Genomic DNA, 18,390 nt, shown 5'->3' with positions numbered 1-18,390 from the left:
TAAATATAATAAAGCATAATGTATAAATATAGTAAGTCTCTTCTATAAGTTAAGTCTCTTTACATGTAAACATTTCCAGTTCCACAAATAAATTTCTTTTCCAAATCCAATTCTAATCTTTGCTATTTGTTACAGGATCTGATATATAACATGATTTCTCCGATATCTGTTCCACCATTTTTCTTTTTTTGCTGGTATCGTCCCCATACAGACACTAGGCCATTATCAGACTGATGCCATCTCTAATCATGATACAGAGCTGTGCTGAGGTTGAGGTCTTACAGTCTTACAATTTGAAAGATTCAGTACAAAATTTTACCATCAAATCAGATCCTTCGAATGTAACTGCTATAAAAGAAACATCTTAAAATGTTATATCTGAGCAAAGTGTACTGTGGCATAATTTATCATGATATTGATATTAAAGAGTCAGATTTTGCCCGGCCCTAGTAAATAATACGCTGTGTATCGGTAAACAGTTCCAGTCTTGACAATCCGAATGTTTGCGGTTGACTTGTCCGGTTTGATTCTGGTAATGTCAGTTAATTAGGAACAGCACGAGTTGACAAGTGCAATACTTCACCTCAGTTAATCTTTTCATTTCAGTAAAAGGTGTAAAAGTTTAACGTTATTTGTGGTTTCTTCGAATGCATGCCAAGGGTTTACAGGAAACCTCTAAGCAGAAAGATCTCTAAGCAGATTTGCTGTGTTTGCTATGCAGTTACCCCTATGACTTCATCGTCCACATGACCTACATAGCAACAGTAACCAAGTGTTGACTTAGATTAGTGTTACTCAAGAGCGATATCTCATCTCTGGATCAAATATGTGGTACCCAGAGTAAACCTGCCTTCTTGTCAGAGGTTATGTTTTTCTGTTGAACACACACACACACACACACACACCTGGCATCGAGGAAGCGTGAGCGGAGGATCATGACGGCCTCGCAGGTGCTCTGCTTGAGCTGCATCTGGATGGAGCTGAACTTGCGGTGAATGATGGCCACCATGCGTTCGATCTCTTTGGGTGAAATGGGCCGCGTGCGTGACTGCTCTCTCAGCAGGTTCATCACGTGGTTGGTGAATTCACTGCAGGCCTGAAAAACACACACACACACACACACACACACACACACACACACACACACACACACGGAGAGAGAGAGAGAGAGAGAGAGAGAGAGCAACTGGGTCAGAGTGCACAGCTGCACAGAACTAACCACACACAGCTGTGGTTCCTGCGATTCTAATTACGTACACATAATGCATCATTGCCCTGTAATTATAATACATAACTTTTCTTTTCTGTATCATGAACGCCATCGTACAGGCCATAAAGAGCGACTGATTTCATGTGAAATTGATTTTCCACTGCATTACTGTCGATTTCTCGAATCTGATTGGTTAGAAGGTGTTGATTCATTTCCTACAACAGCAGCAACGACAGTAGTGCAGCTGCAAATTACAGTTTATATTAATGCGCTCATTCTAATATATTAATACGTTACCATAGTAACAACGTACACAGCCACGTATGGTGGACGCTCCACATAATTTAATTCTATTTTTTTTTTTTTTTTTTGGTTAACAAAAACGTATTATCGTTGACACTGAATTTTTCTGTAAGGACATGTTTATGCAACATTTATGTCTCCAGTATCGGTAAGTCTTCAGGACAGAGGAGTTTACGCTTCCCCGTTTCTCTGTAACATGACAAGCTGCATTAACTTCAAGACAGAGAAAAAGAGAGTCTGGATGAGACAAAGAACGACCTCACCAGCGTTTATAGCTACTTTAACGTAAGTGGCAACACAAACTATCTTGTCTCACGGACATTCCACAACTATAAACGGATAAAAAAAAAAACATGCATTATTTAATTGAATATCATATGAATACACAAATTGCTGTGGTATAAGGGGAATAAACCACTTCAGGACATGCTGATATAGGAAAATAATTAACTTCGGGGAGGCAGCAATAGCTACGGTTGTGGATTATTTACCTATAACAACATGCACCCAAGTGTTTTATTCTTTATATACACACAACCTTATATACTTTACCTTAGACATGTTTTTTAAAAATATTGTACACTAAACTAAATAGTCTTGGCTTGTGCGTTTTAGCTGCTGTAGTACACTTGCTGTGTTTTAGTAATTTGTACTAAATCCTCACTAACAGCATGTCGGGTTGATCTTGGATATGATTTTTGATTTTTGAGGAAGTCACTCTGGATAAAAGCTCCTGCAGTAAATACAAGTGTAAATGTATGATTCGTGTTTACTTCAATTTCGGACTAATCACGCCGAGATAAATACAAACACTATAAACGTGGTGGAAGACAGACGGCACAGACAGACGGCAGGCGTGTTAAACGCTCCAGCTGAGCGAAACAAGCTTCTTCACTCCCACCTGTTCGTATTTCTCCAGCTCGGAGTGGTAGATCTGGCGGATCTGAGCGAGTTTGGCTCTGTAGTCCGAGTGCTCCACGCTGCCGTCGTTCGGTGATCCTCCGGCCGCCGCTGCCGCCGCCGCCGCCGCAGATCCGCCGCCTTTCTCAGGACCGGAAACTCCCTCGGCCAGCAGCATGTTATCCAGACGCATGATCTGGGGGTCGGGGGGATCCTCCTCCTGCACACCCCGGATGCTCAACACTGCGGGACGAGAGGACACGGCTACGGTCACGGATCACACATCAACGTCACAGGTAGATATTTAAAATGCATTTAAATTGTGGAAAACTGAGGCAAGACGCATCCGTATGCATGTATGGTTGTGTATACACGCTTATTCTACAGTTAAAGGAGTCTTCAGAATGCTAGAGCTCATATTAAAGTTCTTATTAATTCACAGGGTCTTGTCATGTCCAACCATAAGCAGCTTTTCACACTAGAGTACTGAATCTGAATGTGGTGTTGATATGAATATATATATATATTTTCTGTAAACTTTAAGCGAACTGCTCCGCTCTCGTCCAGCAGAGGGCAGCATCGCCCGCCTCAGGGCCTGCGGGTCTGTGTGAGGCGAGCATGAGGCATGGCTGCAGTAATGCGAGAGCGTGCGCCATCAGCCGCAGCAATCCGGCAGTGTATTAACCCGAGACCTGTCACATCTCTCAAACTGCTGACACACACACACACACACACACACACACGGCAGGGGTTCATATCACATAATACAGAACTATGATGTGCATCACAGGATAGGAGGAAAGACAAACCAGTTGAAGGACAACATTCCTGCTCTCTCTGTTTGTGCGTGTGTGTGTGTGTGTGCACCCTGTTTCTGAAGCAACACAAACTTCAAAGAGTTCATTCTTTTACACACACATGCATCACTCCTGAGTCTGTGTGTGTGTGTGTGTGTGGAGCTAATGAGGATCTGCTGACTGCTTCCTTCCAAACACGAATCAAACATTCCCTTTGTGTTTGCCTGGTGAAACTTAACTGATACCACATTTTTTAGATGAGTCTGAACCTCCCCCTACACACACACACACACACACACACACACACACACACACACACACACACACACACACACACACAATCAGTTTCTAACTTCTCTCCCTCTCTTAAACCATCTCCTTCCTTTAAACTTTTTTTCCCCTCCCTCTCTGGTTTCTTTCTTGTTCCCTCTTGCCTCTCTTGGGTGCCTCCATTCAGGTCTACCCCTGTTTCCCCCTTTCTCTCTCTCTCTCTCTCCCCCTGCATTCCTTCTCTCTCCATCACTCCCCCTCTCACGGTTCAGGAATGCGCCGTACCCAGCCGACTGAACTAATGACCTTCATTCGCCCATCCCTCCCCCCCTTCTCTCCGTGCACCTCTCTTTTTTCCCCCTCTTTCTCTCTCAGCCTGTAAAACTCCAATAAAAAGAGAAGTAAAACTTTTTTTGGGATGGGAGAACAGGGGACTACACTAAATCACATTAAGTGTGTCTGCACATTTGCTTGGAGAAAGAGCGCTCGAATAGCAGATTTTTAATTTTTTTTAAAAAAAAAAAAAACATACTGCAAGAGTTTAAAAATATGCTTTTAAATGTTGTTTTTTTTTGGGAACCAAATAAACAAACAAATAAACAAAAAAACCCTATCAGGTATAAAATACTAATGACTGAAAGAAAGGAGGCACCATTTTATCAAGAGAGTCACACACTCGCCCTTCCTCCACAGGCCTCTTCAACCCTCCCCCCTCTCTCTCTCAACACACACACACACACACACACACAGAGGGAGGGAGAGGGCGAGCGGGAGAGAGAGATAGAGAGAGAGAGAGAGAGAGAGAGAGAGAAAAAACACACAATATACCCTCCAGGTGTATCCCGAAATCTTACTACACCCTGCATTTACCCCACTTACCCCAATTAAGCTGTTGATTGCTAATCATACCCCAAACACCCCCTTCAGCACTCACTAAGGTTAACAGACCTGACGATTAACCCGTCCTCCTGTCATTCACACCCGATCACCTCACGAAAGCCCCGAAAAACCTCGTAATTAGCGACTAATTAAAAGGCAAACGGTCAAAGACAAATGGAAGAATCCGCTCCTTTCGTTCTCGGTGGGTTTCCCTCCATCTGCAGCGAAGCGCCTCTTTGCGTTCTTTAAGAGGATTAATAAAGCCAGACGCTAAATCTTTCAATTAGCGCGGCTCGTTAATACGCGCACGCCCACGTGTTAATGAGATAATGCACGTTTTTAATGCGCTACATCTGTCCAAGCTCAGCTTAATATCCTTCCATTACATAAAAAATAAACAAATGTATAAATCACACGGACGATTTAGAGACACTCCGAGGCTTCTGAGTGGAGAGGCGTGATGTAAAATATTCAGCGTGAGCAGATGCGTAACAAATAATAATAATAATAATAATAAAAATAATAGCCTGTGTGGTTGAGGTGTGGACGACGGAGCTGTGCTGCTCAGGTACAATCCAGGTGATGAGTTAAGAGCAGACGGAGGGGGTTTTGTGTTCGCTGCTGCTAGTGCTATATTAATGGTGCCATTTTGAGTGCATTACAGAAAACGCAGTCCATCACGGCGCGCCTCGGAGCTCAGAGCTCGCAGCTCGGCTCTCAGACGACAGTTTTTCCCCTCTGTACGCCTTAGCGCACCCTCTCTTTCTCTCTTTTTCTCTCTCCGTGTGTGCGTGTCGGTGCGCCCCCCCCCAACCAGCCCCCCCGGTCTCTCCCTCTGTTCTCCATTTCAGTCGAGTTCTCCATGTGAGCTGCAATCCCTCATGCTGTCAGCCCTCCCCTCCTCCTTCCCTCGCTCTCTCTGTAGACAGACAGGATTAGCATTTTAATTGCATCAGCTCTCTTGGGGATTCGCAGCCTTTCACTGGGAGAGAGAGAGAGAGAGAGAGAGAGAGAGAGAGAAGGGGAGAGGGGGGGGAGCGACAGAACGGGAGAGAAGAGGAGAACCAAGGAGAAAATAAAAAGCAAGAGGAGTCACAAGAGGTGATATAAAAACATCACGAAAACGATGAAACGCAGAGAGAAGGAGGGCATAAAGCACAAACGGAAAGAGAGAAAGAGAGAGACAGAGACTAAAAGGTTGGTTTGGTAGAGGAGGGGGAGAAAGAAAAAGAGGAAGATCACGGTTCATGGTGGGCTGAAAGCGAGAGTACGAGAACGATTACGAAACTGCCAATAAATCTCAAGGAGGACGGCTGGAGAGAAAGAGGGAGGGAGTTTCTGAGAGCCGAGAACGAAACGAAACGTTACAAACGCACACGCGCTCAGCTACACGGCCATAAACCAGTCATAAGGAATACGCAGTACAACAGCACATAGGGGGAAAAATATCTATCATGATGATGTAATATTTCACCCGTAACTCGTTTTTAATGACTGAATTTATAACGAGCGTCTCAGTGACAGGACTTGACTTGGCTTTTCATCTGGTGGCGAATTACAAATAAATTCCTGCTATTCTTGGATAAACTAATATATTTTCACTGTATTATGCTGTCGTTAGAAACGGAACATTGTGACTAGGGCTGGGCGATGTGACAAAAAAAAAATATCACCATACTTGAAGGAATTTCTGAAATACATGATAAGTACACATGAATTATTAGGAAAAACATAATATTATACAAAAAAAAAAAAAATTAGAAAAGTGACAATTTATCAGGATATGGGTGTTGTCTTGTATCATCATACTGCCCGGCCCCTTACTGCCAAGTAAAATAGCACCATATGGACAATTTGTATGTAGAGAGAAAGGGAAGAGATGATGAAATATATTTTCATGCCCCTTTCAGCAAACATTCAAACCCAAATCAAACTCAATAGAGCTGATTAAAAAGCAATAAAAGCATAAACACTAACACGCAGGTAGAATCAGTGCTGTCTTGTCAAGACTGTATAGAAGTGTGTACACATATTTTAATTAACTTCATGGCTGATTTTCTTTTCTTTTTTTTTTTATTATAAAAAAGTAAACTAATAGACTTTGCTTGTGTTATTTTTCCACCAATAAGAAAAAAATCCAAATGATTACATGCATTTTAAGATCATCCAGCTTACTCTTTAACATGCTCCTCTTAGACGCTTTGCATTAAGATTCCTTTACCTGATATTAATTAATGCTGTAATTAACATGAACCATGAACTTCAGCATTAACACACCATCAGGAGCGTGAACAAACTAACGCTTACGTTTTTCTAATTACTAGCCACATTATTTCCTGAAGCTAGGTGGAGAAAAAAGGCGTTAATTCATTTCAGCGAGTAAACAATAAGGAAGTAGAAAAAACATCTTAAGCCACTTCTTGCATAAGTATGAGGCACAAGGAGGGATGATGAAGGAGGGAAACAATACAAAACATAAAATACTCACAGGAAAGTGTCAGGATGATTAATAATAATAATTATCTTAAAGCAGGTCTCATTTATGTAAAGAGGTACGAGAGAAAGATAGAAAAGGGAAACCGTCACAAGCCTTTGTTCTACAGATATCACTTTCTTTTTTTTACTAATAGCATTACTGAAGTGTCTGATACCGATTTTATACACACACACACACACAGAGTGTTTCATTTAAAAAAAAAAACAACAAAAAAAAAAAAATATTTTTGATACTTTATTTAATATCTAAAAAAAGTTTATTTTTTTATGTAAAACATAAAATTTTTATTTATGAGAATATTTAATACTCATATTTAATAATATATTAATATAATAATTATAATTAATAAATAATTTGAAATAAGTCCATATATATATATATACATATAAATTGACTTATTTCAAATGTATATATTAATAATATTTACATTAACATTTATATTAAATTATATTATAAAGAAATTATATATAATTATATATACACACATTCACACACACACAATATATATAAAAACTACCAAGCTTGTTTTGATATCATTATGAACATCCTGTATCGTAAAACTTTGTTTTATCGCCCACTCCTAATGGATATTTTACGATTTTAAGACATTTTCACTGTGTACGTGTACGTACATCTAAACGCAACATGTTTTGCTAACAAACACCAGAAGAATATTATAAAGAATGACACATTTGTCTGAAACCGTATCCAAGACTAAAAGTTAAAAAATAAAACAAACATCCAATCAGGAACGAGTGTGGTACTGACGATACGTAATATTACTCTCAGGAAAGAGTATCGTGTTGTAATATATAACAATGTTGATTTCGTATCGGCTGCTGGGTTTCTGCGCGAGGCAGGAGTGAGCTGTCCAACCCACGGGTCAGATCCAGCGCTAAGCAGCTCAGGTTAAGTACCGCCGATTTACTGGAGCACTGTGGCACGTATTTACTTCCCTGCCTACATCCCTCTCAATCACTCTCTCTTACACCCACACACACACACACACACAGCATTGTGCTTCCTGGGTGACGCAGTGGTCAGTGGCAAGTGTCAACACGGCGATGTGATTAGCGTGTGAACACTGGCGCTCACACCTTGAGCAAACACGTGGCTTCGACCCAGCACTATTAACTCAGCTAGTGATTCATACACACCTCGAAGCTGGGACAACACACCTCCCTCCGCAGCATGAGAGCGAAGGCAAAACAAACCGAAACGAGTCTGTACTCTCACACGGGTCAGGGAGAAAAATGAAGCTTCCGCAGATGTCCGCGAACGAGGAAGAGGAGGATGAAGGATGCGTTTTGCTCGCAACGAGCCGTGCCTCATCAGCACAGCTGCCTCCTGTGCTAATTAGCACCGCCTCTTAAGGAGCTCCTAAAGACCTTGTGAAAAATGAACGCTCATTCGAGAGGTCGTTAATTTGCACCGCTATGCAAATTAGGTGGCAATTAAGCAATAGATCAGAGGAGCAGCTCCCATTTATAACGAGTGAACGAGCGGCATGACGGGGCCCGAGAGAGCCCGGCGTTAGAGTAACACCGTGTGTGTGTGTGTGTGTGTGTGTGTGTGTGTGTGCTGGACAAACAAGGGTCTAGCAAGAAACTGCAGACTTCATATCATAAAACCGTGTCTTTCCATCACTGGAGACACTGGATGGCTAGATGCACCTGCGAGATTCAGCTTGATCAGGGAAGCGTTTTCAACACCTTTGCGTGAGACAGGAAGATTGTTGGAGCTTAAAACGTGGCTTAACACAAGTTCAAGCCGAGCTCCTGAATGAAAGCTTTTCAGTGCTGGTGAAGTACATGAAGTACAGTATCAGTAGTTGCAAACCGAGTAACTGTTACTTCATCAAATGCAATTATTTAACAAAGAAAAATGTACAGTTATTGATATGAAATTGATGTTTATTTGGCATTTAGGGAAGGAGTCTCCAGTGTCAGTGCTTCGGAACAGGTTGTCAGGTTTCGTGACAAACTAAATTTATCTTATTAACTTCATGGGAGACTAAAAAAAAAAATGGAGATTTTGTAAGGAAATATTGTAGTCGTTACCAAATTGCTGTGGTATAACAAGAATAAAGCACTTCAGGATGTGCCCTTATTGGAAAATAATCAACTTGAACAGTGGGAACAGTGAATCTGCATTGAATCATGTCGAACTTTTCCCTGTTTTTGGTTATAATTTATTTAGTGTTACTATATTCTTTCCTAGAATAGTCACCTGGACAAAATGGCACAAAGCCCAAGACCCGGTTCTTGATTCCAAGTCAGCAGCTTTTTAAAATAATTTGCTAGAACTGAAAAAAAATCCCATTTGGTGGAAAATTAAGTGCTGGCTCGAGAACTCAGCACCAGAGTCTTGTGAGTGAAAAAGGGTTTAATAAAGAGCCTCTCGATAAACCTATAAGATCTTGGCCCCACTCCATAACTAGCATCAGGGAGCGAGATATTAAAGCAAATTAAGCTTAGGGTTCACAACGAGGTGAAAGGTTCTCATCAGTTGTAATTAATCCTTCGTTAGTGTGGATTATGAGCTGACGTGACATGCGAACACCCCGTCACATCCACGCGGGTTAAAGCAGCCCGGCTGAGGCCGCGTTTACATTCACATTTAATTAAAAGAGACGCCGGCTTCTTCCTCCGGCCCAAGACAGGGTTGACATGAAGATCTCATCATGCTGGAGCGTGCATCTGGGCTGCTGATTCACTTCGGTCGGCTGTTTCGCTGTAATTTACAATCATGAGGCGTCTATTAATTACTTGAAATAATTAAAAGTATGATTGAAATGTGCGCACCACCCCGCTCCCTAAAGATCCGCTCGTGTGGAAAATGAAGACATCACGTCTAGAACTTAATCTGATGTCATTACTGAGAGCAGACGCAGAACACTGAAACAGCAACTGGACTGATCCAGGCTGGCAATAACACACACACACACACACACACACAAAGTAAGGATGTGAATGATGGACCGCAATTGTTTTCAAATAGTGCAAGACTCGTTGTTTGAGCTTGATCGATATTTCAGCACATCGTTCCAGGCCTGGCAGCCATCACAAAGCCTCCAGTGGTTCAGGCCACAGGAACCAAACGCCAGTACCGGCTTGTCATTGTCCGTCCTCGGCCGATTCCTCGAGGAATAACGTAATGAGACAGAAGCCGTGGAGCCCACACAGCGGCGGAGAGGCTGAAGAGCACTGTGTGAAGAGGTGGAGAGGGTGGGGGGTTGGGGGGTGGTAGTGGTGGTGTTTGTCAGAGCCAGGGGTCTGGGTGATATTAGCCGTCTGCCAATCCGGCGTAGGCAATGGACACGGAGTAATTACTGCTGCTCTTACAGGCTCATCAATCTCTCTCTATCGCTCTCTCTGTCTCTCGCACCCCCCACACCCCCCATTGCTAGTGTGATCTTTTTCCTTCTCGCCGCTCTTCGGAGGGGAATGGAAGAGAGAAAAACGGATCGAGTGACGGCGCGCCACACAGGAAACAAGAGCGCGGAGGGAATGAGACGCAGGCCGAGCCAGATCGCTGTCATACGCCTGGTTTGAGAGAATATCGAACTGAGGTGTGCACATGGGAGAGGGGGGAAAAAAAATTCCCTATTTTCCGTGCGGCGCGAAGCGGAGTGCATTAGGGCGAGTCAGAGAGGATTGTGTTTAGCACATGTTTAGTTTGAGTCTCTGTCTGTCTGCTTGACTGAGCTCATCCCTGGTCTGTAATAGAGGAGGGCAGATTTAGGTGGCAGCCTTTATACATTTATCATGTCTGCCTATCAGAAGTCTTCATTTCTGCCATCTCTGAGTCTCTTCAAGGCCATCCCTCAACGTCAGCGTCTCAATTTTGCTGCACACTCTGCTGGTAGTCGTCTCTGTGCAAATACAAGAACTGCTCTGAACTTCAGAAATGTGTCTATAAGGAACACAGCAAAGACGGTAAAATCGGCTGCATTGACAACATGGAAGAAGTGCTGAGGTTAATGTCGGTGAAATGGCACGATGTCAAAGGGCTTTTAATTTCATCCACGATGAACAAATACGGCACTAAAAACATTAGGTCGTTTTCACACTTGTGTTTTTTTCCTGACTCTGGGCTGTTTGCCTCAAGAGCTCAGTATTTATGGTGAAACAAAAACGCTGTTTTCGAGTCTGGGGCAGATCCAGAGAACTGATCTCTGGTCCTCTTAAAAATGGTGGTGTGGGGTTTCGCATGAACCACACACACACACACACACACACACACAGAACCATGGTGTGGAAGCTATCCGCTCTCAGTGATGCAGGTCGAGTCATGTGATTGGTCCAACTTGTCATATTACTTCCTGTTTCAAGTTTCACGATGGCGGAGAAAGGGCTGTTACACAACGTCTTAATGTCTTATTGATATATAAAGCCAGGTATAAGACCGGAGCGCTGTAATTAGCTTAACTTCGTGGTGCGAGTGCTCGCACTGACAACATCTTGAAAGACACGTCTCATGCCGGCTTGCACGGCTAAAAATCTTCTTATATGAGATCGGCTTCTCGGTTGCAGGTATTCCTTCATGATAGTATCCAAAAAGCATTTGAAATGTTGGAACCAAAGCAAATTAATTTTAAAAAAACAGCACAAAGATGAACCGTGTTCCAACCATTAGGCAAATCTGAGTGCAAAAAAATGACGTAAGGAATTGTTCAATCAATCCGTGAAAAAACAAACCTGCGAGTAAGAGCTCCGCCCCCAAACAAGCTCGGAATCGGCCCTGGTGTGGACTCGAGTATGTGGACCGAGTGTGAAAAACGCCTTTAAGGAAGTCTCACCCCATATAATATGTATAATATAATAGAAGCACTTTCTGTGCTTTAATACTGCAATGATTGTGCTGGTGCACCTTTTGAGAATCAACAGACTACGGTGTATCTCATTTAGTGTCGAGTGTTTGAATGGAGTGCTGACGTGGTTCTCTTCCTCGGTTCAGTTCTTTAGGTGGTGACAACTTAAGCACACTCGGGTGCGGATCAAAACAACCAGTCCGAGAGCATGTGAGTGAAGTGGACACGACCTGCTTCTGAGTGAACTCTAATGCAGTGAGAAAGAGATTCGACTCTGAATCGAATCAGCTGGAATGAACCAAACATGGCTCGCATGCACTTTTTGAGCCATGGGGTGCAAACTGAGCCAAAGGACAGAGCTGTAGTGCTGCAGAAATGCCATGAGTTCTGGATAAAGAGAAAGTTAAACACTGGATGAGAGAGATGAAATGTTTTAAACTAGTGATATAATTATTGAGTAATTTATGAAACATCACCTCCATGTTCTCTCTGATTTTATAAACCTTTTCTTCCCCTTCACTCTATTTCTGACCAATGAATGAAAGAGTCTTAGCAAAAGAAATCAATTTCGCTCTGATTTGGATTAAAGCGTGAAAGCGCCTAATATGAAACGTATAACCCTTCAGCAACAGGGCTTCAAGCCCCACCCCCTGTGTACCTATTATTGGTACCTGTACCAATCTGGACTTGAGAACTGAGTAGTAAACAACGCAGGAAAAAAAGCACAGTTCTTGTTTTCAGCTGCCAAAAGTTCAGATTTCTGTGCAGTAAAAAAAGCCTTTTGTGAATGACTTTCCTGTACCTTTCCATCGTCCTCCTGCGTGTGTGTGCGCGTGTGTGTGTGTGTGAGAGCGCGTGTCTACCTTTTCAGCGCTCCGTCTGTTGGCATACCTTCACTGCCAACTTTCTGTGTACCTGTCTGTCTCTCTGTCTCTCTGCTCGCTGAGCCTGCAGCCTTGGCATCATAAAATAAAATAGAAAAGTCTCTGGTTTCCAGCAGCTCATAAAATTTAACGGGAGGGTTCAAATTAAGCTCTCTCAAGAACGAATAATAATTAAAAAGCTTTAATTAGGCCCGTGATTGACTCGACGTCAGGAGTGGAAGCTGAGCGAGACAGACCGAGCCTGGTACTGACACCCAGCGCAACATAACTAATTACACCCTGCTGGAAATCTGGAGGGGCTTTACTGCAACACAATCAACTGAGGAAACACAATGTTGAAACTTTTAATTGCTCTGAGAGGGATGCAATAAATTAAATAAAATGTAAATTCAATCATTTAAGCAGGGGTGAAGTTCAGATCTGACTTTGTGAAAACTGCAGATGCGCTTCAAAGGCTCGAAAACAAGCTAAACATTATTTTAACGGCTTGATATTTAAGGACTAATGAGACGGTTTTTTTTGGGTTTTTTTTAACGTGATTTCAACTTGACAACTTTCAGACACCTTCTCCGGAAAAGATAGAAGCATCTGTTGAGATGTAATGTATCAGAAATTTGCACACTGGACAAGTGCTGAGACAGATCAGTTGTCTATTTTCTATTTGGAATTTTTAAAAAATCTTTTTTCATCTCTGATTATAAAGAGTTATATAGGGCTGAGCAACATGATAATACATCAATAATATTGTCATATTTCAAAAAGTTTTACATTGATTTAAAAAAAGAAAGTGTTTACAGCTTTATTAAATCACAGCGCTATGTTTTGTTAAGATGGACTGTTTAAAATGTCCTATCATTTGTGTTATGATAGTTTTTAATGAGATATTTATTAACCATATATCTTTTAATGTTCTAATGTCTATAAATTCTATAAAATTCTATCTATTTATCCTTTTGCTGTTTTATATAACGGTCATTGTTTAAAGCATTTTGAACTGCTTTTTGTATGAAAGCTGCTATATAAATGAAGATTATTATTATTTTTTCCCCATAATTCTGATCACCTTCCTACAATGTGTGCACTAAATCAAGGCAAAAGTTAGGACTAATACTTTAATTATCTACTAAAAACAGGTTAATAACCAAAAAAGAAGGTAATTTTTGAAGCTAAAGCTTTTAAAAACGCAATATTGTGGTCTCTGGGAGGTCAACATTTTAGGGCTGGGAAATACTGCTGCGTTCAACTTCCCATGGAAAAGATAAGTTAAAGATAAATTACATAAACAAACATTACAGTAAACATGGACACCTCCATGTGCGTCTTTTGTTAGCAACAATCCATCCAGCTAACTGTGATGAGTGATGTCTACGTTCCTCTAACTGCATAGTCAGTGCTATAGATTTAACAAGCGAATACATCTGTGTGTTGACTGATCTAAAGTTAATACTCGTACATAAAGTGTGACTCATTTAAAGGTAAGAAGAAGTGCTACAGTTCACTGCTCATGCTGTGAGCGGCCATTTTGATTTGACGTCACTTTCTGAACTCGGGGTTGAGCAGACCGCCCCACTTTCCAGGTAAGATTTTTCTTAATTTTTCTTTATTTTAGTAATTTTTTATTCATTTTTTATTTATTTTACACGTTAAATATTATTTTAAATATTATTAATAAATAATAATATTTATTAAATATATTATCTTTATTTTAGTTATTTTTATTCATTTTTTACATTTATTTTACACATTAAATATTATTATTATTATTTTAAATAGTATTCATAAATAATATTTACTAAATATATTATGTATTAAGATTACATTATTATATAATATTAATTATAATAATATTATATAATATTATATATTATTCATTACTACATATCATTGCTATTATTTATTATACATGACACTTGTTCCACTCTGTTTAATGCACCCTGAACTGCATCCAGCTGCTGTTTCTACCTCTAGCTGAGCCTACCATTTCCATTTAAGGAGCAATAATTGAATATTATGTGTAATATTATATATATATATATATATTAGGATGGTAATATTGTTGTTCAAGGTGCGTGTGTTAAATGTAACGTGACCAAACACCAACAAAAATTCCTAATACGTGTAAGTGTACATGGCGAATAAAATGATTCTGAGGTTTTTTAGAGTCAGAGTTTGAGTTATGAGTTTTAGTCAAGACAATATAATATTGATATTGTAATAAATTATGTCACAATACACATTTCTGAGATACTGCATCAGGTATCGTGATATCATGACAAGTTTTTTTTTTTTTTTATTACAAACTGAATGGGACTTCATTAATTCATTATGAAAACTGGAATGAAATGTAAATATTTACAGTGTATTTATTTTCATAGACATTAAATAAAAGCACTACACTTTTTTTTTTTTTTTTTTTAATGCAACACTACTACTTTGCAGGTGGTTTCCTAGCAAACCTAAATATCATGACACATACAGTGTGTTACAGAAATGTGGTAGAAAATGTAGTGCTGTCTGCTACGGCACACACATCTGATACACCACTACGAGCTATTAGTAATGCAGCGCACATTAGCTTTGCTGTAAATGTATCCTGTCTGAACCGCTGAACAACCTCAGGGTCAGACTGGGCGATGGGATGAAAAGGATCTGAATGCAGACTGGTTAATAATTTACCGTCCTCTGCTACGGCTGCGGAAAAATCTTATATTTTGTCGTATTGCGTTCGTTGTGCAAACAGAGAATCTCTATAGGATCGCTAACCTGCTAAGAGAAGCACGGGCCGAAATGTGTGTCTTCCAGACATGACAGGACACAAGCAAAGCTCCAGATTTAATCTTGTTTAAGTCTCAAGTTTCTCAGATTACAGGGATCTGAAACCAAGCAGGCCAAGACAAGTCACCACTTAGTGAGGAACGTGTTATAGAGTTATAGGAGTGGACGATATATAAAAAAAAAAAAGGGGGGGGGGGTTACACAATACCCCACGATACACAATATATAGGTGCCAGTAATATGGTAATGCTGCATAAAAAATAAATTAATAATAATAATAATAACACTTTTATTCAAAAATGTATTATTATTATTTGTTTATTACTTCTCTCTCTCTCTCTTTTTTTTTTAAAACAATTTTAAAGATTAGGGATGGGCAATACGATGATATGATATGATATGATATGGATTTCATGATAAATTGTTGCACAGAACACTTTTCTGAGCCATCGCAGGTATTGTAATGTATTTTTCAAACTTTTTTTTGGTCAAAACAACAACTGCAAACTCTGAGTCAAAGCAGCTGATTTGATAAATAATTTGCACTGAATCATTAAAATTGCTTAAAGTGTACTTTTATTTTGAATTTTTATTTAAGACTAATTAATTTTTTACGGTTTTTCCTAGTTTACTCATTTTTTTTAATGCAACACTGTTTTGCTTTAGCTGTCCATGTATCATGATGTGATATTTGTATCAAATCGCCCAACCTTATTAAAAATTAAATACAGAATTTTAACATCAACTACTTCCAATCAGATTGCAGTTAAAAAAACACTGACATAATTCATCACGATATCAATATTATATGATTATATCATCCAGCTCTAACTGGTTATTTAGCAATCGTGTCCCTTTTCCCATTAAAACAGCAGGAACGCATCACATGACTCTACCTTATTAATCAGATTAATTGCTTTTTAATGTCTCTATGATGCAAGTGTGGTGCAGGAACACATGCGAGACTCGAGTTCATCTAAAAACACAATCTAATGTGCAAATGAGTCTCTGACAAATTCCACGTCTAATAGGAGCTTCGCGGCATTCGCCTGCCAAGGTGTTCCCTCATCATGGAAATGAGATTTAAAAAAAAAAAAAAAAAAAAAAAACCCAGTATTTTTGTACGTAAGGTGATTGTGTTACGTGGACTACTTCTGCACTTCTTAAAACTTTCCATCAGCTCACGAGTGTTGGCTCGGCGTTAAATGTTTACTTCCAGCTCATAACGGCATGAAAATGTGAAGCTGGGGTTTAATTTCTGAGCACATGCAGCCGCGTAAATCACACTAGATGAGATGCTGCATCCGTAAAGGTCAAGGCTTCGTTACGATTAAATGTTACACAATGCAAATATGGAATAAGACAACGGTCTGCATGAATTATGCTTCTTCTGTTAGATGACCTGGGGCTTAAAAACTTTTTTCTCGTCTTTAATTTTAGCTTGGAAGATCATGGGATTCGAATGTGCCTCCAGTTACACGTCGTTATCTGTTCGTGCTGAGATGCGTCCACGCCGCACAGCCACCTTCGCAAATATGACCCTGATAGCTAATCATTTCAATTTTTCTATCAGCCCGCACTGCAAATACTGGTAATGAACGGGCGGCCTGGGCTCGCCGCGATAACCCGGCTCTCGAAATGAATTTCTGGCTACGGTGCAGGAGGAGAGAGATAACGCGATCAAAAATGACTCAATCTGTGAACAAAAAGTCAGCGTGTTGACAAAGGGAGAGCTGCGAGCAGCCGCTCAGAGATAATACTAAAGGTGCAAAAGGGGGGGAAAAAAAGAAAGGGAAAGAGAAAAAGGGGTGGAGGGGTGTAAAGATGAAAATAAAAAAAAAAAACAATGAAAAGAACTCTTAACGTCTTTCTATTGTCTTAATCAGCTCCAAAGGAGATTAATTAACAAATCTTTAAAAAAAAAAAAAAAAAAAAAAAAAAAAAAAAAAAATCTCCCACAGGTCACATGGCACGCTGGAGCACTGCGTTTCCTTAACAATGAGGAGAAGTGCAGGGCTCCAAGGAATTCAACATCCCTTCCCCCAACCGCTCGCCACGCTAGTCCTCCCATCACCCCCGCCATTATCATATCAAAGCCCCCGAGTTCACAGCAAAGTCTCCTCTTTCAGGAGAGAGGGAGAGAGAGAGAGAGAGAGAGAAAATACAGACAGAAACAAAGAACTAATAAAAGAAATAGAGAGAGACAAAGAATTGAATTGAGAAACAGAGAAATAGAAAGACAGAAATATACAGAGAGAGAGAGAGAGAGAGAGAGAGAAGAGATATACAGAGTCAAACAGAGACGGAGACATGGGGGGACAGAATGAGAGATGGAAAGATACAGAGCAAAAACAAGGGATATACAGAAACAGAAATAGACAGAGATAAACAGAGTGGGACAGGGGGAGAGAGCGAGAGAGAGAGAGAGAGAAGGGATAAAAAGGAGAAGGGAGAGAGAAATAGAGAGGAGAAACAGAGAAAGACAAGAGTGAGAGAAACACAGAATGAGGGAGATAGAAAGATACACAGACAGAGAGACAGACAGAGAGAGGAAGAGAGAGAGGCGCAGTGGAGAGGAGAGTCAGACATACAGAGAAAGAAAGAAAAACAGAACAGAGAGGGAGGGAGAAAAAAGAGAGAGAGTGAGACAGAGAGATGGAGGGAGAGAAAAGGAGAGAGAGTGTGTGAGTGTGTGTGCGCGCGTGTGATAGAGAGAGAGAGAGAGAGAGAGAGAGAGAGAGAAGCATCAGGACCGACCGGAGCTCAGGCTGCTTTTATCCCTGCTGTTCATCACACAGAGAAAAAGAGAAGAAAAAAAAAAAGAGCAAAAGAGAGAGTGAGAGACTCAGAGACTTGGATGTGTGAACGTGTGAGCTGAGCAGACAGTGTGAGTGACTGTGTGTGTGTGTGTGTGAGAGAGAGAGAGAGAGAGAGTGTGTGAGCTTATAAACGTGTTAACAGGAAGTAAAGTAAAGGAGTGTTAATTCATTCCTCTCTGAGACTCAGGTCCTTACAGCAGCATGGACCCTGCACTCCGTCACCTTACATCCACTCAGCTTACC

At 40.6% G+C, this 18,390-nt stretch overlaps 1 protein-coding gene across 2 annotated transcripts in view; it reads right to left on the bottom strand.

Annotated features, from left to right (window-relative positions):
- pbx4 (pre-B-cell leukemia transcription factor 4) overlaps positions 1 to 18,390 on the bottom strand; it is a 51,980-nt gene that overhangs the window by 15,993 nt on the left and 17,597 nt on the right. For both annotated transcript variants that reach the window (XM_034298332.2, XM_034298333.2), the window contains 2 exons: positions 2,415 to 2,656; positions 906 to 1,096 (listed from right to left, as the gene is read on the bottom strand). In XM_034298332.2, the coding sequence (XP_034154223.1) occupies positions 906 to 1,096; positions 2,415 to 2,656 (433 nt within the window). The remainder of the gene's footprint in view (positions 1 to 905; positions 1,097 to 2,414; positions 2,657 to 18,390) is intronic.

This window comes from Pangasianodon hypophthalmus, chromosome 23 (assembly GCF_027358585.1).
Source record: "Pangasianodon hypophthalmus isolate fPanHyp1 chromosome 23, fPanHyp1.pri, whole genome shotgun sequence".
Classification (NCBI taxonomy): Eukaryota; Metazoa; Chordata; class Actinopteri; order Siluriformes; family Pangasiidae; genus Pangasianodon; species Pangasianodon hypophthalmus.
Note: the sequence above shows the minus strand (reverse complement) of the source record. Positions and strands in the feature narration are given on the sequence as shown.